Source organism: Artemia franciscana, chromosome 17 (assembly GCF_032884065.1).
Source record: "Artemia franciscana chromosome 17, ASM3288406v1, whole genome shotgun sequence".
Lineage (NCBI taxonomy): Eukaryota > Metazoa > Arthropoda > Branchiopoda > Anostraca > Artemiidae > Artemia > Artemia franciscana.
Window position 1 is genome coordinate 17110287 of NC_088879.1, and position 27740 is coordinate 17138026.

General features: G+C 36.8%; 2 protein-coding genes across 3 annotated transcripts in view; one reads left to right on the forward strand and one right to left on the reverse strand.

The window, feature by feature from the left end:
• Positions 1 to 20336, reverse strand: part of LOC136037935 (uncharacterized) — a 64635-nt gene extending 44299 nt beyond the window's left edge. Inside the window, exon 1 of the mRNA XM_065720802.1 lies at positions 20298 to 20336. The gene's annotated coding sequence lies outside the window, so the exon portion shown is untranslated. The remainder of the gene's footprint in view (positions 1 to 20297) is intronic.
• The window catches only part of LOC136037936 (uncharacterized), a 48439-nt gene that overhangs the window by 5591 nt on the left and 15108 nt on the right, over positions 1 to 27740 (forward strand). For both annotated transcript variants that reach the window (XM_065720803.1, XM_065720804.1), the window contains exons 2-3: positions 10233 to 10809; positions 13091 to 13189. In XM_065720803.1, the coding sequence (XP_065576875.1) occupies positions 10240 to 10809; positions 13091 to 13189 (669 nt within the window). In that variant the 5' untranslated portion in view covers positions 10233 to 10239. The remainder of the gene's footprint in view (positions 1 to 10232; positions 10810 to 13090; positions 13190 to 27740) is intronic.

Sequence of the window (27740 nt, forward strand, 5' to 3'; positions counted from 1 at the left end):
CTTTTCAATGTAGAAGTCTTTCTGGGTAAAAATCATGAAAAAGCAAGTATATAGCTGAGCACATTCAAGCTGACTGATTGTACTTGGTAAAAGTAGTCGTGGCCTCGTTTGGGGTTGACCAGTCCATTCTTTCCAACTTCCATGCAATAGTCCGCCTTAGACTCTTTTCGGTTCTTTATCCACTAGCCTATCCCCAAATTTCTCGCAGTTTCGCAGTTCCATACCTCGCTTTGATTTAATTTTCCCCATGATTTCGGCTTTGTGTGCATAACTTTCCTGAAGGCTCCTGACTATTTCTCATTTATAGGTTTCTTCATTGCATTGAAATAATTTATGAAAATTTCACACTATTAACAAGGAGCTGATTATTCCAGCTTGTCATTTTCGTCTCTAGGGGTTATTATCGGCGATCTGAAACGATTCTTTATGGCAACCGACTTGTAAAAATTTCAGGTAGCTGAAAATATTCTAGGGGACTGTTAGAAAACAGGAAAATACATCAAAAAATGGTTCCAATCATCTTATAGGTTATTGTCTTCTGCACATGATAGTACCAATTTTGTTCCAAAAGCAATATCCTTCATAGAGTACACTTGTGAAAAATACCTAGACATTTTCTAAGATTTCTAAGCAATTAGAGGAAATAGAACAAAATCCTTTCAAACATTTTGTAGCATCTTCAAGAAGCTATGGCCTGATATTAAAAGCGGCATCTTCCGCCAATGAATACTTGAGTACTTTTTAAATATAAATTTTCAATTTAACATGGGATTTTCGAGTTCCATCAGTTCACTTAATCACCCCCTTAAACAAAAAGGGAATAGTTGTGGGAAAAGTCAAAGTCATGGCCAATTGTAGAAAAAAGCTAAGACAGATTGTCCAATTAAGTGGGCAACCCAGTCAAGGTTAATTTTACCCCTTTGATTGCCGTTGTGACTGTCTCCCATTTATGCTACACCTCTCCGTGCATGCATGTCCCTTGACAATGCCGAAATAGAGTCAACCCGTTGACTACGGGTTGACTACTTGAAAATTTTCCTCTCATGCATGTCACTCCACAATGCTCAACTAGAGTCAACCTCTCATGCTAATTCACGGCGGGGTAAATCTGAGCGAAAGAGAGAGATAGAGAAAGAGAGAGAAGCTTGAACGCTATACAGTGGACATGGGCTAGATGGGAACCCCATATGACAATGTCTCTACTGTTGGTATATGTGTAGCGGATGGCTATTACCGCTTGAGCAACGGTCTAACCATTGACGGCTTTAAGGATTCGTGCTTTAAGCGGCAAACATGGGCTCAATGAAATCCCATATAAAAGAGGAATATAGCGTTGGTATTTACTTAGAGCAATGGGTTACCGCTAGAACAGCGGTCCAACAAGCCACGGCTTGAAGGCATCCGTACTTTAAGCGGTGAACCTAGACACCTTGGTATGTGTGTAGCGGAGGGTTATTACCACTTGAGCAATGGTCTAACCATAGAGCGTTATAGAGCGCTGGTATTTGCTTAGAGCAATGGGTTACCGCTATAGCGACGGTTTAAATAGCCTCTAACTTAAGCGGTGGACATAAGCTAGATGGGATGACTCTGTGTCTGTCTGGTATATATTAGCAAGCAGCGGTCTAAGTAGCCTCGGCTTGAAAGCATCCGTGCTTTAAGCGGTGAATATAGTGTTGGTATATGCTTTGAGCAATGGTTTACCGCTAAAGCAACGGTCTAAGAGCAACTAGGGTAAATTGTCAATTATAAATGACATTTAAGCTTGAAAGGAATATAGCGTTGGTATCACCCGATTGGGCACATTTTATGACAAATTTCGCCCCCCTCCTAAAAATACGCTAGTGTGTTGAATTACACGAAGTTGCTCATCTTTTGCATGTGACTACAAGGATTTATCAAGAAGATGTTTTCTTTCCTATTAAAAATAGAAGAAGTAAGGAAAAAAAAGGAAAAACAGCTGTTAAAACAGCTGTTTAAAAAACAGCTGTTTTCTGTTTTTTCGAAAAACAGAATAGAATACAGAAACAGGTCACCTGTTTTTGTTTGACCTGTTTCTGTTTCTGTTCTGTTTTTTTTCTAACTGTTTTTTTCTGTTTCTGTTTTTCTCAAAAACAGAAACAGTGCCGATGCTTAATATGGACACAACGGTTTGCGAAATAAACATTTATTTGACATAACAATGTTTTGGGTAAAAATCGCTTCGCTATCCAAAAATTTTTAAAATCGAATTATTCGGAATATCCCCGTAATTGATGTTAATGAAAATGATGGTTGTTTTTCGTGCCAATCTTCACGTATTTATAAACTTCAATATTCTGGGAGATCACGGAGAGAAACCTTTTTTTCAGAAAAAAAAAATCAAAAACCTCCCAGAAACTCAGAAAAAGTGGAATACACATTGAACATGTCATATTTACACTCTTTTTATCTCAATGCGTATGCTCATTTCACAATAAAGATGCCTTCAATGTTTTGCCGACAGACCATGGGATGTTTCGACATAATATTGCAAGGCTTGGCTCCTTATGCAAGAATTATGTCTTGAGACATTCTGTCTGCTTATATAGACCAGTGGTTCTTAGAAGTGATGACAAATCTGAAGAAAAAAATCTGCTGACTTGGATTTCGTCTGCACTACAACAGATATATAGACTGTAAATCATAAAAGCTACATTTGAATTTCACTGGAAAAACACTGACACTTACCAAGGGTGAAATGCAATCACTTATCAAAGATTCAAAGACATACATTATTATTCTACTTGTTCTGACTATCTTAAAAAGATTTAAAAAACCTGTGGTTTCCTATACACAAAAAATGTGAAAACTGTGACAGAATGTTGCTGTAATTTTGTGAAAGCTTTCAGAGAATTGGCATATCCAGTCTGCCCTACTGACACTATGCCTAATAGAATCATCAAGATTCTGAAAGTGAAAATGACACCTCTCTTATTGTTTCTGATGGAAATTTGCTTGACTAGCAGACAGAAAAGTGAGAAGAAACAGAAGAATTGGAAAGTGAATACTACTTATCCTCTCACTTTCATAGTACAACTTTGAATCTTGTAGCTAGTAAAGACAGTGAAAGAGCCATGTCAAATTTGCCATTTAAAAAACTGTACAATGTTTCAACAGGGAAGTGTCCAGCACTGTCAAATGTGACAAGGCTGAGCTTGAAAGCCTCTCGTAAACTCTAATAGTTAATGTCAAAGCAGCTGACTTTTCCCAATGCAACTTGGTGGAATTATCAACATGATGCTATAAAAAGAACTGTCAAAGTTGCTATGAATGCTGTTGCAAATGCTATTGCCCAAGCTGATTGCTGTAAGAATGAAAATGGTTGACATGAAACAAAACTGTTCGATCAAGCATACAGAAGCTCTTGTAGTAGCAACTGTGGATAGCATAGAGAACCAGTTTGCACACGCATGTGCAGTGCAGGTAAGTGAACATAGTTTTGAGCAGCTAGCAATAGCTAATGGAAGCCACCCTGGTTTTAAGGGAAGATTGATACCAGGAGATATATGTGACCAAATCATTGATATAATTTTTGACTAAATGAAACATATTTTGCTAGCCAAAGCTGAGGGTCAGTTGAATAATGGTGATGCTGAGCACAATTAAGTTTCATTGATCAATGATGATGATGATAACGAATTTAATCCTCTTTTTCACTGGCATGACTTGAGGATCATGGACTTTGGATGAACACTGCTGAAATAAAGAAGATTAATCATAGGGATTTATCTCTTGAGATCTTGTGTAAAAATTCAATTGTTGCCGAAATCACTGTTACATTCTCATCAGCTGCTGCTGAGCTGCCGAGAAGATCGTGGTAGTCTTTAAGTATGTTTACAGACATAAGATCATGAAGTTTTTGTCTATGCCAGTCAGTAACTGGGCACTGTAGTAGAAGGTGATTTACTGTTTCCACTTGATCACAGTAGCTACATTTTAGGTTTTCATTATAGAATTGGGCTAAGTATGAATTTGTTCCTACATGTTCTGATTGCAGCCTGAACAGTATTTTGCCCTGTTGTCTCGATAACGTGCTGTAAAGTTCTTTTTCAAAAAAACTGTTTCTTTTTCCTGGTAACAAATCAGTTTGAGCTTTTAGCTTGATTATTTATGAAAGATTCATGTTTTAACGTCTGTATAATTGAACTAATAGCATATATTATTGATGGTGTTACAGCACTGAATGTCTCTTCACCTGATATAGCTGCATCTTTAGCTTTCAGATCTGCTTGTTCATTTCCTGGTATGCCCATATGACTAGGTATCCATTGAAGGGTTAAGTGTATACCCATATTGACATTTTCTTGTAATGATGTGTGGCATAAAATGGTTTCTGAGACTGGTTTCCTAGACCATTAAAAACTTTTCAGGGCCAAAATAGCACTATTAGAGTCAGAACAGATTCTTACATTAGCTCCTGGGGTAAATGAGAGGAATACAAAGTTTGCAGCCTTGGTCAATGCAATTACTTCAGCATCAAATATAGTCAAGTTTCCATCAAGCTTCAATTTCAGAACTATGGACTTGGATGGGACAACAAATGCAGCTCCAACTCCATTTTAATTTTTAGAAGCATCTGTATATATGTCAATATGGTCAGTAAAACTTACTTCTGTGAGGTACTTGAATGAGTTTGCAAGATCCAGCCCTTCCCAGGTTTCAAGGTCTTCAAAGAATTCTATTCTCTGGTAGCCCCATATGGGATGGTATTAAATTCCCTATATGAAGCATTTCAGATAATTTGGGCTCAATGTCTTTTTCTCTAAGCAAATTTGTTAGCTTTGAATGTAAAAAATCGTTTCTTCTTATATTCTCCCGCATAGGCAAAAGCTGCCCTACAGTGACAGAGCTTAAAACATCTAAGGGATCCATATCCCGCCCAGCTGACCGGTTTATTCGATTCCTTGGGATACTTCTGGATGAAAATCTATCTTTCAAACGGCATACTGAGTCAATGAGATTAAAGGTTTCTCGAGGCCTTGGAATTATTCGAAAGCTGAAGCGAGTCTTTCCTTTCTCTATCCTTCGTCTATTATATTTCTCTCTTATTTACCCTTATTTATGCTACTGCTCGTCAGTGTGGATGTCAACATTTCCATCTGTACTTACACCTTTACATGATCTCCAACTGAAAGCAGCAAAAGTTCTTCAGTCTACCACCCATATTTCTGTTGAACTTCTGAAGATTAAAGATATTCATACATTACACCTCTCTTTCATTGCGTTTTAGTATTTCCGTGGAGACCTTCCATCAAGTTTTTCCGGGCTTTTTGAAATTGTTCGAAATGTCAGTCCTTATGAAACTAGAAACAAGGATGATGTGCTAGTGCCATCCACCCCTGCAGTGCGCTCGGACTTTGGTCTGATAGTTGCTGTCGGACGTGCCTGGAATTCTATTCCTGTTGGGATTCGACGGTCCTGTACCATAGGATCCTTCAAGAAACGGTTGAAGAATTTTTTAATCAAAAAAAAAAAAAAATTAAATTATAATATTGATCAGTTATTTATATTGTTTAGTTGTCAAGATTTAATTTATTTATTTAATTATTTAGATTGAATTTATTTATTTAGATTTGGGTGGTGTGAGTGTTGGATCCTCGATGTATACATATTTTTTTATTTTTATTTATTTTTTGTAAGTAGGTGGTGCGGAGACCGGTTGTACTCGGGTGAGGATTGGTGAGTAGACTCTAAATATATTTTAAGTGTGAATGTAATTAATAGTTATTTATGTTTTGTTTTGTTTTATGTTTTGAACGGGCCATTGAGCCCTTTGGGATATTTTTTGTTTATAAATGGATGGATATTGGTAATAAAAGGAACTTGAACTTGAATTTCCATCAATCACCAAATCAGAGATTGATACTATCATTGCTGGTGCAGAGATTGAGGACGTATGTGAGGTCTCTGAATTCACTGTTTTATAAGGAACTCCTAAGACTGAAAGCGAACTGTGCGTCCTACCCAGGTGAGCTTCCAGTAAAGCTGTTACGTGAACTCGCCATTTTTCTTGCTAAGCCACTCTCTTCTATAATCAACCAATGTTTCCTTCAGCAAGTATTCCCTAGTGCTTGGGAAAGAGCATATGTCCGCGTTATTCCAAAAGTAAGGTGTCCAAAATCTTGTGATCAACTCCAGCCTATATCAATAACTCCAAACCTTTCTAAAGCTGCAGAAACGTTTATTTACCGCAAACTTATGTCACAGGTCTCTGCACATCTAGACCCGTATCAGTATGGATGCTTAAGAGGCATCAGCACAACTGTTTATTTAGTACGGATGTACCATCTCATTGTCGAGTGGCTCGACCGAGGAAGTGCTATAGTCGACCTTCTCCTCGTAGACTACCGAAAGGCTTTTGATCTTATTCGCCATTAAATAAAAAAACAAGTTTTTTTAACTGAAAGTAAGGAGCGACATTAAAACTTAAAACGAACAGAAATTACTTCGTATATGAAAGAGGCTGCTTCCTCATCAACGCCCCGCTCTTTACGCTAAAGTTTGACTGTGTCTCTCAATTCTTCTTTTTAAAACAGTAAAAAACTTTAGCGTAAAGAGCAGGGCGTTGATGAGGAAGCAGCCTCTTTCATATACGAAGTAATTTCTGTTCGTTTTAAGTTTTAATGTCGCTCCTTACTTTCAGTTAAAAAAAACTTGTTTTTTTTATTTAATTTCTGAACGTTTTTGAATCAATGCATGTTTTGATTTTGGCTCTCCGCAGAGGAATAATTAAAACGAAATTTGCATTTTTTTTTTTTTTTAATGGCTAAATGGCTTTCTCATAATTTTGATCGAATGATTTTGAGAAAAAAAGAGCGGGGGAGGAAGCCTAGTTGCCCTCCGATTTTTTGGTCAATTAAAAAGGCAACTAGAACTTTTAATTTTTTACGAATGTTTTTATTAGTAAAAGATTTACGTAACTTATAAATTAGCTTACGTAAAGAACTTTTGTATTCTCATATTTTTATTACATATATGAGGGGGTTCGCCCCCTTGTCAGATCCTCGCTCTTTACACTAAAGCTTAAATTTTTTCCCAATTCATTAAGAATGACCCCAGAATCACAAAAGCCGTAGAATAAATAGTTGAAATTACTAAAAATACTTTAACGTAAAGAGCGAGGTATTAGGAGGAGGTGAGCCCCTCAAATGGGTAATAATATCTGTTTGTTTTAAGTTTTAATGCTGTTCCTTACTTCCAGCTGAAAGAACTTTTTCACATTTATTTTTTCATTGTGTTTTTAAATAATGCTAGTAAATCCTGCGCTCCCTTCATGGAGATTTTCTTCCCCCATGACAAATTATCGATGGAAAGTTCCCCCAGCATATCCCCCTCTTCTCAACCCCTCCCCCAACCAAAAAAACATTCCTGAAAACGCCTGTACACTTCCCAATAACCATTACTATATGTAAGAATTGGTCAAAGTTTGTAACTTGTTGCCCCTCCCATGGGGACTGTGGGGGAGTAAGTCGTCCCCAAAGACATAGTTATAAGGTTTTTCGACTACGTTGAATAAAATGGCTATCTCAGAATTTTGATCCGTTGACCTTGGTAAAATGATTAGCGTGGGAGGGGGCCTAGGTGTCCTCCAATTTTTTTGGTCTCTTAAAAAGGGCACTAGAACTTTTCATTTCCGTTAGAATGAGCCCTCTTGCAACATTCTAGGACAACTGGGTCGATACGATCACCCCTGGAAAAAAAAACAAATAAACACGCATCCGTGATCTGCCTTCTGGCAAAAAATACAAAATTCCACATTTTTGTAGATAGGAGCTTGAAGCTTCTACAGTAGGGTTCTCTGATACGCTGAATCTGATGGCGTGATTTTCGTTAAGATTCTATGACTTCTAGGGGCGTTTCCCCCTATTTTCTAAAATAACGCAAATTTTCTCAGGCTCGTAACTTTTGATGGGTAAGACTAAACTTGATGAAACTTATATATTTAAAATCAGCATTAAAATGCGATTCTTTTGATGTAGGCATTGGTATCAAAATTCCATTTTTTAGAGTTTTGGTTACTATTGAGCCGGGTCGCTCCTTTTCGTTACCACGAACTGTTTGATTCCGTTGCTATCACAAATCTACGCACCATGGGTGCGCAAAAACATATTCTCCTTTTAGTGATCAATTTTTTACAAGCCCGCTATCAGTGCGTTTACAGTCTTTTCCCAGGAGATACCGACTCCGAATGGGTCGAGCTTACATGCGGAGCCCCACAAGGTACTAAGCTCGCTAGTCTACTGTTTTTGGCAGTGATAAATTTCATCCTTTCCGGCTATGAAGAAAGATTTAAGTATGTAGACGACTTGTCAGTCCTACTGATGTACATTGTTGAGAAGTTTGAGGCTGTCCCCCAATTCTGTAACGAAATAATCAACAACTTCAAAGATGAATGTACTGCGAACAGCCTCCAAATCAACGAAGGAAAGACTAAAATCCTTCGTTTTAATCCCCTGAAGAGAGACTGTGTGCCCTCTTCCTCCTTATCCTAGTGAATCTTCGGCAGTAGTGCTTGGTGTCAAGTTTAGCATCGACTGCTCTTTCAGCCTCCATGTCGATATAATTATCAACAAGGCAAATAGTGCGATGCGGACACTTATACTAATGCGTCGATTTGGTTTTTCAATGACACAACTAAGGATAGCCTATCTTACTTACATTCGACCAATTTTAGAGTATGCATGTCCCGTATGGGGCCCACAAGTCAATAACACTATTTACCTAAGTGACCAGCTTGAGTCAATACAAAAAAGAGCAGTAAAAGTAATATTGTGCGATGCTTTTACCGAATATAAGTTAGCATTATCCACTTTACAAATTCCCTCTCTTCAAGAGCGTCGTCTCAGTTTAATCCTTGAATTTGGCCAATATCTTCTCAGAAGTGATAAATACAGATCGATACTACCACCAGTTTTAGTGAAACATCGAAGTACTAGGTCGAAGAAATTAGACACCATATTATCCTTTGTGCTTTAGATGTTGCTCGTGCTTTCGACTCATGCATTTTTTCCCAAGTTTTATTTGAAGCGCATAAAAGAGAGGGTAAATTTTTGTATAGTAAAGTGCCTTTTGTATATGTACCATCACCTTAAGGCGAAGTTAAAGGGGGGATCTTCCCTTTTTGATATTTTGAAAGGAGTCCGTCAAGGTGGCCTTACCTCACCTTCTTTATTTAACAACTCTGTTTTAAATGCCCAAAATTCTGTTAATTTTAGTTGTATTCACCGTGGATTTAACTTGTCTTTAATAACTTTTGCAGATGACGTTTTGAATCTAAGCCGTAATTTTAGTGGATGTGAAAACGCGTTTAATCAGCTTTACAATGAATATAAAAATATTGGACTTTCTTTCAACATAGAAAAAACTGCCATTGTAGCTTCCAATTTTAAAGAGACAAATGACCCTATTTTTTTTATCTTTAGCTAATGTTCAAGTCCCCCTTTCTCAAAAATTAGTTTACCTTGGAACGCCTATTGGAAAAAATATGAAAGAAACTGTGAAATTACCCCTTGAAAATTTGAAGAAAAAACTGAGAATTGCTTATGCTTCAATTGTATCTAATATTAAACATATTGATAAATTAAATCTTGCGAAAATTTATAATAGCCTAGTTGTACCTCATCTTCTTTCTCTTTGTCCGGTTTGGAAGTTTTTTAGTGAACCTCAGAAACTATCTGTTCGTAGAGTATATTTTCGTTATGCTAAATTCCTTCTCAGTTACCCTCCTTGGACTAGAAATAGTTACTTAATGAACAAATTCCGCCTAGTTTCTCCTACATCTATTATTGATAAAAGGCTTCATGATTTTCGTTCTTCTATGTCGATAGTGTCTCACCCATGGTCAGCATTACTTATTTCATTGTTTGTTTGTGTTGATTTGTAGCTTTTTTTTCTCTTATTACTCCATCTTAAGGGCGTTCCGCCCTCTTTTTTATAGATGGGTTATAAATAAATTGATTGATTGATTGATTGATTGTTATTTGATAAGTTTACGGGACCACAACATCTATGGTTTTAATGTGGCATATTATCTTTTTTATATATTGCTAAGCTTTTGTGTTGTTATTGGACATATAGCCGCCATCTTTTCTCGTCATTTTAAAATGAGGCAAGACTATGGCTTCCTCTGTTTTGTTTTTTAATTTATATATGAAAAAAGATAATAAATAGTTATGTTTGAACAGATGTAAATATGTCTTATTTTGTTTCAGTTTGAATATGTATAATCGAAATGATAATGCTTATGGTGACGAAAGGAGAAGATGGAATGCAGATGATCGCTACACACAGTCGAGTAGATATCAAGATACAGGAATTTCCAGTGGCCTCAGAGGAAATGACTATCAAAGCCGTCAAAGTCTAATGTCCACAAATTATGATGACATTCGTTATTTTAATGCAAATTCGGGAAGAGTAGCTCTTCTTCAAGAAAACGAGATGAGGAGGCAAGAAACTTTGGAGCGCCGATCTGATTCCTATGGAAGTGGAGGTCAATATGGAGGCTTCAGAGTGAGAGGTGACCGCCCTAGAAAGTCCGTTTATGATGAAGGTCCTTATCATAGACAGGAAACTGAGAGATATCCTCCAAGAAGAGAAGAACCACTAAGAGGAAGAGGGTTGCTTGGGGAGCCTGAACAGCAATTTCTTCGACCTCAACCCAACATGGTCCATCAAATGGAATCTGAAGCCAAGCTGGCTTTGGCTAATACTCTGATTAATGCCCTTGTTCAGAGTCAGCAACAACCTGTACTTCCAACCCCGGCACCTTGGATGGCCCAACCACTTATGGTAGGTATAATAGTTTTTTTATTGTTGCTTTTGCAAATTGTTACTAAAATATTAGAGTTTGGATCCATTTATCCAAAATATATTTTTCAAAAACTGCAGCACCGAACCTTCTGAGACCTCTCCCGACGTACTATCCAATATTTTTCCCAGCTATCGGCCAGGAGCCGTCCTGACCGAGTGGATTGGTGCGCTGGATTCGGGATCCTTTGTCTGAGAGGACGCTGGTTTGAATCCCGGTGTATCCAATTCTTCAGTTTGGGATGGGGGTCAGTGGCGTGACCCTGTAAGCTTAGCCAGAGTTGGCCCTGCTCTAAATGGGTACCTGGAGAAATCTGAGGAAAGTAAACAGGAAGGGTGTGCGGAAGCACAGGATGGCTGGCCCCCAACCCCCCATGGAACTTCCTGGCTGAAGGGCCAAGAAACGGAGATCAGCACCGCCGGTAGGGACTGTAAAGTCTAATGCCGTATCTTTTACCTTTTTTATCAAATATATTGTACAACTTTCCAATATGTTTACCCCTAGCAATTTATTTCCAATATATTTGTAAATCCAAGCATGATTAACACTGAATAACTTGAAAGAACCTCAACACAACTATTCCATTTTAATTCAAATATTAAACGGAATTTTCCTCCTCCACTATCTATTCGAAGCTTATGTTTATTTGTATTTGCTTTAAATAATATAATTATCCAGGTAAATGCCTTCAAAGTAATTGGTAAATATTAAAAAAAAAAAAATCTCGAATAAACTGCCCAGCACTGATTTACAGATATAACTTTAGATTACCCATGCTTATTAAAATTTTTGGTTTTGGTAGGGTTTCCTAGGTATCATAATATTGCTAGGATGTCATAAATTGTGTATGCACATTTATCTCACCGTGGGAGGGTGCTAAAACGCCAAAAGCAACATTTTAAAGTCACAATTTTTATGCGCGAAAGTTCGGACAAGTCCTATTGTGAAACGCCCCTTCCCTATTTTTCATCCGTGACTGTGCCCTCACGTATTTGGAACTAGAAGAAACTTTTAGTTCTTCTTCTCTTCTCTCTCTTTCTATTATGTTCTTTTTCCCTTTTCGACTTGTTTCACCCTATTCTTTCTAAAAAAAAATAGATGGAAGGGACAAATTCATTTATCTTTTATTGAGCATCTTTTCAATTATTACTGGTATATATAATATATATATATATATATATATATATATATATATATATATATATATATATATATATATATATATATATATATATATATATATATATATATATATATATATATATATATATATATATATATATATATATATATATATATATATATATATATATATATATATATAGAATTTTCAAATTAATCCCAAATTTAAGCTTATAATGTAAAGGCATCAGAAAAAAATGTTACAAACATTTTTATTTAAAAAAAAAAGTGCTATAAACATTTGAAGAAACGCTATAAACAAGTGAATCATGTAATAAATATATGGAATTAAAGAAAAAAATATTTAAAATATTAAGGTTTCATAAGGGATAAATTAGCTCATAGCCTAAACCCATCCCCCCTTGTCTATGCATCAGTCGTCTTGGTCAGTGTTATGCTAGATCTGTTCCTTCGAATTTTTTATTCGAATTTGAATAATCGGTAGGCCTTTCTAAAGACAATCTGAACTACTGTATCCTTTACATTTTCTAATATTCTTAATTAAAAAAAAATTTAATGGCCTGTGTATTTATTTGCTATTAAGTGTTAAATCTTTTCCTTTTTTTGCAATTTGACTTAACAAAAAAATCTCATTCTAAAATTTCATCTATCCTTTTTTCTTCAAATTTGTTAAGAATTATTTTTCAGTCTGTCGGGCATTCAAGTCCTTAACGTTCTTAGCCTGAGTTCTAGAGGCTTGAGTTTATTGTAGAGTAAACACCATCTATTGGTAGTGTGGGACTGTATCCGCTTTGAGGCTTATCTTCATTTTCGTCTTCACTTAATGTCTTGAATCCAGTTATAGCTACTTTGGAGAAGTTCCCTCAACTTGCAACAGGCTTTATGACTGCGCTTTTTTCAAGAATGTTCCCCCTACCCAATAAATTTCGATGGTACGCACTCAGGTTTGTAAAAATTCACTCGCTTAAAATTAGTATGTACCAGTAATTCCAACTCACGAGATCGTAGTTATATTCAAAAATGTGCTCTTCAATATCCAAGGGGTATGTTCCCTCTCCCAATTAATACCCAAAGTATGTACTCAAAAAACCCTTTGTCTTATTCAGATATTAATTCCAGAATGCATCACTTTTTGGAGGGGGAGTTCGAGGAAGACGCGATGAACCGCGCTATCGGAGGGATGAAGCTCGTGGTTATGGGCAAAAGATGACAAGAAAGGTAGTTTTTACTATTTTCCCAGTGGTTTATCTATATTTTTCCCTTTATTTGTTTTTCTTTTCAATACTTTACCCTCAGCATTTCCTTGAATTCATTGTCTTTTTAAAAAAAGCTTTATGAACATAATTTTTCAAGAAAGTTGATGTATAATATATATATATATATATATATATATATATATATATATATATATATATATATATATATATATATATATATATATATGTATATATATATATGGACAGGCAGTCATGTCGTCAATAAGTATAAGTCGTCATTTACCAAACAATAGAAAAAATAATATAGACAAACAATTCAGAGGCAACACCCAACATAAGGGCTCATCAGGAGAATACACTGGCCTATATAGGGTTTCGCCACTCTAAATTCTCTACCCAGCACAGTGTTGTGGCTACCACAGAATATCCATGGCATCCCGCGTCAGGTATCACCCCCAAAATACATGCCTATGAGAAAAAAAAGCAAATGTAAAACAACCAAGTAAAACCAAAACAAGCTTATCCTGTTAATATATCCCTCCCTTTAGCAACAATAGGTAAACTAAATATTATAGATTTTACCAAATCACAAATATTAACACATTGCAAAAACCTGAATGAACTAAACAATTATAGAATTCATCTTTACCATGGGGCTAATATATATATATATTTCAATCTTCTATATATTCTATCATTTTCTTTAGCGTATTTACGGGGTTTGGTCTAAAACAGGAGTTCTATTTGGAGAGTGTATGGAAAGTATTTGTATAAATATACAAGTATAAAGTATAAATATACAAACTGAGAAATGCGACCAGAAAAGCAACCATAAGATATGAGGAGTCGATAGCACTAGAGGCAAAAACCAATCCAAAAAAATTTTGGAGATATGTCACTTCAAACAACCCAAGCCGCAGGTCGATCCATCATTTTACCTCCAGCGATGGAACCAAAATAACCGACCCATTGGTAATGGCAGATACCCTCAATCAATGCTTCTCGTCAAATTTCTCTAAAGACCCTGGATGCCCCCCACCGGATATGCCGACCACCCACATCAAACACCCTATGCCACCGATCCAGTTCACAGCTTGTGATACTTACAAGCGCCTAAAAACTTTGGACCCATCCAAGGCAAAGGGACCCGATGGCATCCATCCTAGGTTGCTGAAGGAGACCGCAGCTGAAATAGCGGAACCCCTGACAAGAATATTCCAGATGTCAATAGCTTCCAAAACTATTCCCTCTGACTGGAAAACAGCAAATGTCATGCCAGTTTTCAAAAAAGGACAGAAAGATAAACCACAGAATTACAGACCCATCAGCCTGACTTCTGTCCCATCAAAAGTCATGGAAGGCGTCTTAAATGATGCAATCGTTGCACATCTGGAAACTAACAGCCTGTTATACGATGGACAACATGGTTTCAGGAAGGGTCGCTCTGTGGAGACAAACCTAATTCAATCATATGACATAATCACCAAGATGATTGAGGAAGGCCTTCCAGTTGACGTACTCTTGCTGGACCAAGCCAAAGCTTTCGAGAAGGTAGTACACTCGTACCTGGAAAGGAAACTAGAGTTCTATCAACTCCACCAAGATGTAAGGGAATGGATTATCCAGTTTCTCAAGGATAGAATACAGAGGGTGATGATGTATGATGAGGAGGGGAATCAAATCATGTCAAACCCAACTCCAGTGCTCAGCGGAGTTCCGCAAGGAACTAAACTGGGACCTACCCTCTTCAACATGTTCATCAATGACTCAGCCCAGTCAGTGCAAAATGACCTTAAACTGTTTGCAGACGACTCGAAATTGTTTGGCCCAGTCGCAAACAACCAACAGTGCGCAGCTCTGCAGGCAGATCTGCACACCCTCAACAACTGGTCCTCTTCCTGGTCCCTCGAGTTTAATGCTGAAAAGTGCAAAGTCCTACATCTTGGCCCTAAGAACCCAGGAATGACATATACAATGACAGATCGTACTGGGAAGCTCATAACTTTGGAAACTGTCACCGAAGAAAGAGACCTTGGGGTCATTGTTGATGACAAAATGAAATTCCATAGTCACAGCAAATACCTAGCTGCAAAAGGCAACAGGTCCCTTGGTCTCATCAGACGTAATATCACCACTAGATCTCCCGGGACAATCAGGAAGCTATATACAGGACTGGTCAGACCGCAACTTGAGTACGGAGTCTCTCTTGCCGTTCCCCACTATGTCGTGGACAAGAAGATCCTTGAGAGCGTTCAGCGGAGGGCTACAAAACTACCAACCAAATGTAAGAACCTCTCGTACCCTGAACGCCTCAAGAAACTCAAGCTCCCAACCCTGACGTACAGGAGGAAACGTGGAGATGCAATCCTGACCCACAAGCTGCTGGAGAATGGTGTCACACCAGGGCTTTTTAATAAGTCGCTCTCTAGCCACACCCGGGGCCACACCAAGAAGCTCCAGCAACAAAGAAGCTCACGGAGAGAACGTTCCAACTTCTTCTCAACTCGTGCTGTTCCACTGTGGAATTCCCTTAGTGAAGAAACAGTTCAGTCCAAAACTGTTGACAACTTCAAAAAAGCAATTGACCGAGACTGGGCAGCGATGGAGTGGAAACTACACTGGGAGGCCAGTGGATCTACTCAACGGAACTAGACAACGCACTTCCACCTCCATCACTCAACCGGCGAATCTACAGGATGTTCACCCAACCTTATTCGCCGGCCAGTGCGATTTAAGGTTAAGGTAGTAATTTTTGAAAGTTTTCTGAACAATTGCCTGATACTCTGTGCATATAAAGTAGTAATTCTACCAAGTTCTATTGTCAAATCGAAGCGGGTGTTGTAGGAGGGATATGATTCAAAGGGGTGCGGGGCTTAAAAAGTGTCAGAAGCATCTCGTTTTGACCATTGCTTCTTTTAGTGGCTAAATTATTGATCAAGTCAGTCTTTCTTGTTAAATTGCAAACTTGTAAAACCGAAAAAAACGTGGAAATTTGCAAAAAGACGAAAAGAGAATAAACAGTTGCTTAACTTTACTGTTAATTTGTCAAAATTTTTCACACATTCCCCCCCTTCCCCACTCCAGTTTGTTTTGGTGCTACGTTAATTGCTCCTTTATAGTGTCGGTTACTTTCGAAGTACTTGCGTCTGATTTTCTGTCTTATAAACATCCCTCTGGAAATTATTTTAGAGAGATTTGTTGTGCTGGGATGCTACTTGGAATGATTCCTCAAGAACAATCCTCAAAATACTGGGGCTCTTTTTCTACAAGCCCAGCCATATATTCCCAAGCTAAAATAGGGCTACTATTCATGCGGTCTTTCGGTTTTCTCGTCATATATTTATGCACCTGTTTGGTTTTTTTTTGTTCATTTATCCTTTTTTCACTTACACACTTGTTTAGCTTTTATCATTCTGATTTTCACCGTCGTCCAATTATAAACTCAAAAACTAAAGTACGACTGACGATATTTTCAATTAACCCTTTCGATATTTTATATCATTCTTAACATATTTACACGCCTTTTCCAATTTTTGATTTCTAGTTTGCCGTTTTGCTTCTTTCTTTATGCTTGTTCATCTTCCGTCGTTCTGATCTTCATTGTTCTTCTTTTGCCCAATTAGCTATATACTCAAAAGCTAAACTACGACTGGCAAGTATTTTCTAAGATTTCTGGTTCCCCTCAACTGCCCCCCTCCAATTAAGCTGGATCCGGTTGAGATTTAAAATAAGAGATCTGAGTTACGAGATCCTTCTAAATATGAAGTTTCATGAAGATCCAATCACTCCTTCGTAAGTAAAAAATACGTCATTTTTTCTTATTTTTCAGAATTACCCCCCCCCCCCCCCGCAATAGAGCGAATCCGTTCCAATTATGTAAATCACGTATGCAAGACTTCTGCTTATTTTTCCCAACCAAGTTTCATCCCAATCCCTCCAATCTAAGCGTTTTCCATCATTTTAGGTTTCCCCACCCCAAACTTCCCCCAATGTCACCAGATCCGGTCAGGATTTAAAATAAGAGCTTTGAGACACGATATCCTTCTATTATCAAATTTCATGGAGATCCAATCACCCGTTCGTAAGTTAGAAATACCTCCTTTTTTCTAATTTTTCAGAATTAACCCCCTCCCCCAACTACCCCAAAGAGAGCGGATCCGTTCTGGTTATGTCAATCAAGTATCTATGACCCGTGTTTTTTCCCCACCAAGTTTCATCCCGATCCCTCCACTCTAAGTGTTTTCCAAGTTTTAGGTTTCCCCCTCCCAACTCCTCCCCCCAATGTCACCAGATCCGTTCGGGTTTAAAATAAGAGCTCTGAACCACGATATCCTTCTAAATATCAAATTTCATTGAGATCCGATCACCCGTTCGTTAGTTAAAAATACCTCATTTTTTCAATTTTTCAGAAATACTCCCCCCCCCCAACTACCCCAAAGAGAGCGGATCCGTTCCGTTTATGTCAATCATCTATCTAGGACTTGTGTTTAATTTTCCCACCATGTTTCATCCCGATCCCTCCACTCTAAGTGTTTTCCAAGTTTTAGGTTTCCCCCTCCCAACTCCCCGCCCCCATCACCAGATCCGGTCGGGATTTAAAATAAGAGCTCTAAGACACGATATCCTTCTAAACATTAAATTTCACTGAGATCCAATCACCCGTTCGTAAGTTGAAAATACCTCATTTTTCTAATTTTTAAGAATTACTCCCCCCCCCCAAAAAAAACTACCCCAAAGAGAACGAATCAGTTATGATTATGTCAATCATGTATTTGGGACTTGCGCTTATTTTTCCCATCAAGTTTCATCCCGATCCCTCCACTCTAAGTGTTTTACAAGATTTTAGGTTTCCCCCCTCCAACTCCCCCCAATGTCATCAGACCCGGTCGGGATTTAAAATAAGAGCTCTGAGACACAATATCATTCCAAACATCAAATTTCATTAAGATCCAATCACCCGCTCATAAGTTAAAAATACTTCATTTTTTCCGAATTAACCGCCCCCCCCCAGATGGTCAAATCGCGAAAACGACTATTTTTAATTTAATCAGGTCCGGTCCCTGATACGCTTGCCAAATTTCATCGTCCTAGCTTACCTGGAAGTGCCTAAAGTAGCAAAACCGGGACTTTAGGTTTCCCCCCTCCAACTCCTCCCAATGTCATCAGATCCTGTCAGGATTTAAACTAATAACTCTGAGTCACAATATCATTCCAAACATCAAATTTCATTAAGATCCAATCACCCGCTCATAAGTTAAAAATACTTCATTTTTTCTATTTTTTGCGAATTAACCGGGCCCCCACTCCCCCCCCCAGATGGTCAAATCGGGAAAACGTCTATTTCTAATTTAATCTGGTCCGGTCCCTGATACGCTTGCCAAATTTCATCGTCCTAGCTTACTTGGAAGTGCCTAAAGTAGCAAAACCGGGACCGACAGACAGACAGAATTGGCGATTGCTATATGTCACTTGGTTAATACCAAGTGCCATAAAAACGGAATTTTGATGCTAAAAGATACATAAAAAAAATCGAATTTTCATGCTGATTTTAAATATATAAGTTTTATAAAATTTAGTCTTTGTCGTCAAAAGTTACGAGCCTGAGAAAATTTGCCTTATTTTGGAAAATAGGGAGAAACACCCCCGAAACGTCGTAGAATCTTAACGAAAATCACACCATCGCATTCAGCGTATCAGAGAACCTTAAAGCAAAAATTTCAAGCTCCTATCTACAAAAATGTGGAATTTCGTATTTTTTGCGAGAAGACGTATCACGGGTGTTTATTTGTTTTGGCGTTTTTTTTTTTTGTTTTTTTTTCAGGGGTCATCATATCGACCAAGTGGTCCTAGAATGTTGCAAGAGGGCTCATTCTAATGGGAATGAAAAGTTCTAGTGCCCTTTTTAAGTGACCAAAAAAATTGGAGGGCACCTAGGCTCCCTCCCTCGCTCTTTTTCCCCAAAGTCAACGGATCAAAATTTTGAGATAGCTATTTTGTTCAGCATAGTTGAAACCCATAATAACTATGTCTTTGGGGGTGCCTTACTCAAGCTCAACTTTGACCAGTGTTTACATACAGTAATGGTTATTGGGAAGTGTACAGACCTTTTCAGGGGGATTTTTTGGTTTGGGGTGGGGTTGAGGGGAGGGGGCTATGTGGGGGATCTTTCCTTGGAGGAATATGTCATGGGGCAAGAGAAATTCAATGAAAAGGGCGCGGGATTTTCTAGCATTACTATAAAAAAAAACAATGAAAAAATAAACATGAAGAAGTTTTTCAATTGAAAGTAAGGAGTAGCATTAAAACTTAAAACGAACAGAAATTATTACGCACATGAGGGATTCTATAAATACTTCAGCATAAAGAGCGAGGTATTTAAGAGGAGATAAATACCTCACTCTTTATGCTAAAGTTTTTTAGTAATTTCAACTATTTATTCTACGGCCTTTCTGATTCAGGGGTCATTCTTAAAGAAAGGGGACAAAACTTAAGATTTAGCGTAAAGAGCGGGGTATTAACGAGGGGACAAACCCCCTCACATACATAATAAAAATATAAGAATATAAAAGTTTGTTACGTAAGTCAATTCTTAAGAAAGCCATTTAGCCAAAAAAAGAATTAATATGCAAATTTCATTTTAATATTTTATGTGAGGAGAGCCAAAATCAAACATGCATTAATTCAAAAATGTTCAGAAATTAAATAGAAAAACTAGTTTTTTTTAACTGAAAGTAAGGAGTGACATTAAAACTTAAAACGAACAGAAATTATTCCGTATATTAAATAAGTTGTCCCCTCTGCAATCCCTCGCTCTTTACGCTAAAGTTTGACTCTTTGCCACAGTTCTACTTTTTAAAACAATTAAAAACTTTAGCGTAAAGAGCGAGGGATTGCGGAGGGGACAACCCATTTCATATACGGAGTAATTTCTGTTCGTTTTTAAGTTTTAATATCGCTCCTTACTTTTAGTTAAAAAACTAGTTTTTTTATTTATATAATTTAAAGACAATTCAAACCTTACAAAATAGAGCTTTAAAGTCAATTTATTTTAATAAGCTTATTGCTAAAGAAATTTTTCTTAAATCTCAATTAATAACAATAAGACAAACTTGCCAATTCCAAACTGCTGTATTTATGTAACAGTATAACACCCACAGGACTAAAACAACTTGTCGTTTTTCATTTATCATTATATTATCATGCTTATCTAATGTCGTCATCTACACATTTTTCTCTTATGTCAGATATTTGTCACACGCAAAGAGCAGCTTTTCTATAAAATATGTTGGAGTGAAATTATGGAATAGTATCCTACTGGAAATAAAATATTCTGTTTCGATTTTGATGGTATAAGTTTATTGCAAAGTTAAATTGATAAAAATAAAAAAAGTGAAACCGCACAAAAATGGTGTCTGCAATAGGAACGGCTCCATTGGAATTTCCATAGACGCAATCCATAAGTAGGAGTTATAATCCCCTCCCCCTTCCCGCCTTTAAATATAAGGGAAACTACTTATTGCTTGGGAAGCAGTTATTTGTCTCCTTTATAATTCCCTGGCATCACGCTGGTTCAATTTTTTCTACTATTCATGCACAAATAGTTCTTTTGATAATCCTCTTATGTAGGTCAAGGTTACACGTCACTTTATCCTTAACCAGTTATTGCGAAACCTTGAATTATAATGAACTAATTTCCATCTGATGAGAGCGTGAATGGTCGTTGGAAAGGATTAATAAGAACAAACTGAACATTTGGTATATAATGATGCTAATAGCAGAAAATACAGCAATTCTAGATTTAATTTATCGGTAGTTTTGATTTTTTTCCAATGTTCCAATTATAATAAGATATATCGAATGTAATATGTTTTCAGTAAAGCGCAAATGACACAATATGCCTTAGACCTTTTTCGTTAGGGGAAGGGGGCAGTAGCTAAATTCCTGATTTAGCGATTTTTGTTCGTTTTAAGTTTGACTTGAAAAGTTGGACTTTTTAATTTTGACTCTATTTAGTTTTTACTTGAATCTAGATAATTTATTCATCTATATTACTACCTGTCATAATGGTTTCTATGATTATTTATCTCATTTCTGTTCGTTTTTGGTTTCATTTATTCGTTAATCCTAATTTCTAGTTGTTTAAAGTTTGAATTATCATAGCACTTATTCTTACTATTGTTTATTGAAAACCCGTTCTCATACAAAAAAAAAAAAAAAAAAAAAAAAAAAAAAAAAAAAAAAAAAAAAAAAAATGATGCACAACAAAAAAGAAAGATAAAAAAGCAAAAGGGTACTATACAACAATGACAATGTAACTAGTGCAGAAGGAGTTAGTGCCAAGTACGTTTTGAAATCTTTTCATTGTATTTTTCTATACGTTTAGCAACAGCTATAGTTGGATCCGTTATATGAAGATTAATGATGAGCTTTGACCTGCATGTCCAAATTGGATATATCAGTAGGTTTTTTGTGGAACTGAATAAAGTAGAGTGGGGATTTTCGATTTATCGGTGTTTATAAGAATCTTCCTGAAGAGTGCAATGTAGAGAATATGGGGAAGAGCAGCAGAGTTTTAAACCTATTCTTGCACCTGTACTCGCAAAGCCTCTATAAGTTCATTCATTTTGCTAGCATTTTACATCTAAGATACTTAAAAGTTGGTATAAAAGATAATTGGTTGGTATAAAAGTTGGTATAAGATAATAAAAGTTGGTAAAGTTGGCTAAGTTGGTGTGCGTGTGAAAACGGGTTCAGGCGTTTACCTCCCTTCACCCACGAAACACCCTCCCGCAGAAAATACCTTCCCCCCATGGCTGGTTATCTCCAATCACTTTGAATTTATGGAAAAATGACTAAAAACTCAATTTCTGATGTAATGAGCACCTTCCGAACTTTCTGCGACCCTGAAGGCTGGTAGGACGAAGGGGGTACGATTGGATGGAGGTTGGGATGAGGAACGTTGGGATTTATTCCTATAAAAAGGAAAAAATTTTTTTTGGAATGGAATAAATAAAATAAGTAAATCTCACTTTCTTCTGTATTAACTATGTATCAAACAGTTCGTGGTAACGAACTGTAGTAAGGAGCGATCCGGCTCAATAGTAACCAAAACTCAAAAAAATTGAATTTTGATATCAATAGCTACATCAAAAGAATCGCATTTTGTTGCTGATTTTAAATATATAAGTTTCATCAAGTTTAGTCTTACCCATCAAAAGTTGCGAGAGAAAATTTGCCTTATTTAGGAAAATAGGAGGAAACACCCCCTAAAAGTTGTAGGATCTTAACGAAAACGACACCATCAGATTCAGCGTATCAGAGAACCCTACTGTAGAATTTTGTATTTTTTGCCAGAAGACAAATCACGGGTGCGTGTTTATTTGTTTGTTTTTGTTTTTTTTTCTCCAGGGGTCATCGTATCGACCAAGTGGTCCTAGAATGTCGCAAGAGGGCTCATTCTAACGGAAATGAAAAGTTCTAGTGCCCTTTTTAAGTGACCAAAAAAATTGGAGGGCATCTAGGCCCCCTCCCACGCTCATTTTTTCCCCAAAGTCAACGGATCAAAATTTTAAGATAGCCATTTTGTTCAGCATAGTCGAAAACCATAATAACTATGTCTTTGGGGATGACTTACTCCCCCACAGTCCCTGGGGGAGGGGCTGCAAGTTACAAACTTCAACCAGTGTTTAAATATAATAATGGTTATTGGGAAGTGTACAGACGTTTTCGGGGGATGCTTTTGGTTTTGGGGATAGGTTTGAGGGGAGGGGGCTATGTGGGAGGATCTTTCCCTGGAGAAATATGTCATGGGGGAAGAAAAATTCAATGAAAAGGGCGCAGGACGAATCTGGTCACGTTAGAAAAAACGTCAAATTCAGAGCTTAATATACAAATCTGGGTGTTCGGGGCCTCTCTATTATGGAGTATAATTTGAAAATAGCACAACTATACGAGCGATAAAACATATATACCACAACCATAACTCAACTAACGAAAGAACTGCTAAGAGATAACACAACTATAAAGCAAAAACTGGTGAAAACTAACGGGAAAATAAACGAACTAAGAGGTGGAAGGGGCCCAGAGAAAAAATATAATCCTTTTCCAATTTTGAGCCTAACTTCCACAAAGGAGTAATAATGTCAGAAGCCCCGAAATACCGAATTATTTTCTTTTCGAACAGTTCGTGGTAACGAACTGTAGTAAGGAGCGACCCGGCTCAATAGTAAACGAAACTCTAAAAAACGGAATTTTGATGCTAAAAGATACATCAAAAGAATCAAATTTTCATGCCGATTCTAGATATATAAGTTTCGTCAAATTTAATCTTTGTCATCAAAAGTTACGAGCCTGAGAAAGTTTGCCTTATTTTGGAAAATTGGGGGAAACACCCCCTAAAAGTCATAGAATCTTAACGAAAATCACACCGTTATGTTCAGCTTATAAAAGAACCCTATAGCAAAAATTTCAAGCTCCTTTCTACAAAAATGTGGAATTTCGTATTTTTTGCCAGAAGACAGATCACGGGTGCGTGTTTGTTTTTTTTTTTTTTTTTTCCCAGGGGTCATCGTATCGACCAAGTGGTCCTAAAATCTCGCAAGAGGCCTCATTCTAACGGAAATGAAAAGTTCTAGCACCCTTTTTAAGTGACCAAAAAATTGGAGGGCACCTAGGCCCCCTCCCACGCTCATTTTTTTCCCAAAGTCAACGGATCCAAATTTTGAGATAGCCATTTTGTTCCGCATAGTCGAAAACCGTATTAACTATGTCTTTGGAATGACTCATTCCCCCACAGTCTTTGGGGGAGGGGCTGCAAGTTACAAACTTTGTCCAGTGTTTACATACACTAATGGTGATTGGGAAGTGTACGGACGTTTTCAGGGGGATATTTTTGGTTTGGGGCGGGGTTGAGGGGAGGAGGCTATGTGGGTGGATCTTCTCTTGGAGGAACATGTCATGGGGGAAGAGATATTCAATGAAAAGGGCGCTGGATTTTCTAGCATTACTATAAAAAAAAACAATGAAAATATAAACACGAAAAAGTTTTTCAACTGAAAGTAAAGAGTAGCATTAAAACTTAAAACTAACAGAGATTATTACGCATATAAGGGGTTTAAAGAATACTTTAGCATAAAGAGCGAGGTATTTAGGAGGAGATAAATACCTTGCTCTTTATGCTAAGTGTTTTTAGTAATTTCAACTATTTATTCCACGGCCTTTCTGATTCAGGGTTCATTCTTTAAGAATTGGAACAAAACTTAAGATTTAGTGTAAAAGGCGAGGTATTAACGAGGGGACAAACCCCCTCATATACATAATAAAAAATATAAGAGCATAAAAGTTTGTTACGTAAGTTAATTCTTAAGTTACGTATATTTTTTAGTAATAAAAACTTTCGTTAAAAATTAAAAGTTCTAGTTGCCTTTTTAAGTAACCGAAAAATTGGAGGGCAACTAGGCCTCCTTCCCCACCCCTTATTTCTCAAAATCGTCTGATCAAAACTAAGTGAAAGCCGTTTAGTCAGAAAAAAATTAATATGTAAATTTCATTTTACTAATTAATGTGCGGAGGGCCAAAATCAAAAATGCATTAATTCAAAAACGTTCAGAAATTAAATAAAAAAACTAGTTTTTTAAACTGAAAGTAAGGAGCGATATTGAAACTTAAAACGGACAGAAATTACTCGGTATATGAAATGGGTTGTCCCCTCCGCAATCCCTCGGTCTTTACGCTAAAGTTTGACTCTTTGCCACAATTCTGCTTCTTAAAACAATTAAAAACTTTAGCATAAAGAGCGAGGGATTGCGGAGGGGACAACTCATTTCATATACGGAGTAATTTCTGTTCGTTTTAAGTTTTAATGTCGCTCCTTACTTTCAGTTAAAAAAAACTAGTTTTTTTTTATGTAATTTAGCTTAGAAATCAATGTTGTTTTATTGCTTGTCTTGCGCTGGTGCATATTATTTGTGATTGAATGCTTGCTGCAACGTAAAATGGGAACGATTATTGCTTTGAAAATTTCTTTAATTATTTCTAGATAATTCTTTTGATATTTATTTAAAAGTTCGTTATAATGAAAACTAAATTTTTTAAATTGCCAAGTTAATTTATTTGCAGAAAAACCTCTTGATATCAATTTTTGGCTTAAGATTTTACATCTATTTTTAAAATCAATATAATTACTACAAATCCTTGCATTCCCTGATTTTGAAGTCAAATCTTAATTTTTTTTTATTTGGGGGGGGGGGGGTAATATGATACTTCCACCTGACGTCAATATTATGTGAATAGTTCAGTCGTAATTTATTGTATGAATCTACAAAAGCCATAAAAATATCTTATCGAAGGTGACTTCTAACAATAAGGTAGAAGAAGGAGTAGTAACAGACTTTTGATTTTGATGTAATTTATTCCATGACGATAATTCCATTCTCATTTTATAGCATGACTGTGGTTTAACAGCCAAATCTGCCAGCGAAATTTTAGTTTGCGGCTTCTATTTTTATTGTTGTCTATGGTTTTAACACAAGCTGGTAAATTTTTGCCTAGCGAAAATCTGCAATCGATGTATCTGTGTAAGTTTTAGCTTTCATATTAGACTGAATGTTATTCTCTTGAATTTTTCCTGTAAAACTTGCCTCTTTAAAGCGGTGGGTATTTTATTCTAAAAAGGTATTTTAGATTTCTATCTAAAAGGAATATCGATGCCAAATTCCTTTTCGAGTGTATAAACAGGAAGGCTTTATCTATTTTAAATGGAAAACACCAAACAGATAAACAAACCTTTCTACTCAGTTTGAATTAAAAGTAAACTGAATATTCCTTCAATCGAAGAAGTGGTGAATATTTCATTTGTAAATTCAGTTTAAAACGAGGATTCCTTTTTATTTAATTACAAACGATAGTCTGTTGTCCATGAAGAATAATCTTACCTGAAACACTTTTTAGGCAGGTTAAAATTAGACAAGTGTCAGCACTTAGCTCTAATATGACCAGCTCCAACCACATGATCTTGCTTGGATGGGTTCCTATAACATAGCTAGGTAGAAGTGAGTACATCATTATTGCCTTTTTTATGTTCTTTCCAAACTCAATAATTGCTTCTGGTACAAATTAGTCTAGTATAGTAAAACTTTATTGAAAACTCAAAATAAAGGCTTTTTTGAAAACGTGCCAATTTCTATTTGGGTTGGTATTAGACAAACTGCTTCTGGTGCCCCTGCTTATACTAGTTCTAGCCTACAACTTCAATAATAAAAAGTGTAATGCAAACGCTCTGCTTTAAACCTGTCATAGGGCCAACCTATGCTAGCAACCTTTGGACCATTAGTCTTTGGGCCAGGCTCTATCCACAGTGCCGTCAGAAGGTAATAAACGTGTTTATTTTTTTATCTTTTTCAAGGGGTGATAGTATCGAGATAGTGGTACGATAAGATCGGGACAGGGTGCATTCAAACTCTTTTTAGCTGATCTGAGAGATTGAGGGCATTTGGCCCTTCTCTCCCATGCCCATTTTTCAAAAATTATCTGAACAAAATTTCGTGATAGCCGTTTTGTTCAGTATAGTTGAAAAATCAAATAATTATGTCGTTCGGTGTAAAATGACCCCCATAGTCGATGGGGAGAGGCCTGTAAGCTATGAAATTCGCCCATTGTTTACTTATGGAATTTGTGGTTGGAAAATATAAAATACTTTTTGGGGGGATGGTTTATGGTTGGGGTGGATTTCTATAGGGAGAATCTTCCTGGGGGGGTGAATGTTCCTGAAGAAAGGTTACACTGGCTTGGGGCTGAATATTCCTGAAGAAAGGTAACACTTGGTGGGGGAATCTGACAGAATTACTATACGAAATTTTTAACTATCTTACATTCTCTTTACCAAATTTTTCGTTTGGAGATGTTCCTTGGGAATTGTCGAGGGGTTTTTTCTGCGTGTTTTGATTTCTGAAGCTGAATCTCCCACAAGGATTTTTACAGGGAGGGGGATTTTCAGTAAGGATGGAACTGTCTGGAGGGAATTTGACTGGGGGTGCACTTTACGCTGGATGAAATTCCCACTGAATAGTTTTCTGTGAGGGGGAGGGGTATGTTTCATAGAGGGTTAGCCAGATTTACCGGCATTATTTGAAAAATGAACAGAAATTATTCCATATATGAAGGGTTGCCCCCTCCTCAGTACGCTGCTCTTTACGCTAAAGTTTGATCATTTGTCCTAATATTTTTAGAGTGTCTACTGAAACACGGGGTCTTTTAATTAGAACAGGAAGCTTTTATAAAAGTGCTAACAGCTTTAGATTAGAGTTAGGAATTGAGGAGGGAGCAACCCTTTATATACAGAATAAATCTGCCAACATTAATATGAAAATCTCTTTAATTTTTTTATGCATGATTAGCCAAATTCGAACCTCCATTAGTTGACAAACGTTCAGGAATTAAATATAGAAAAAAACATTTTCTTTAACTAAAAATAAGGAGCGACACTAAAACCGAAAACGAACAGAAATTATTCTGTATATGAAAGGGGTTGTTCCTTCTCACCGCTTCGCTTTTTA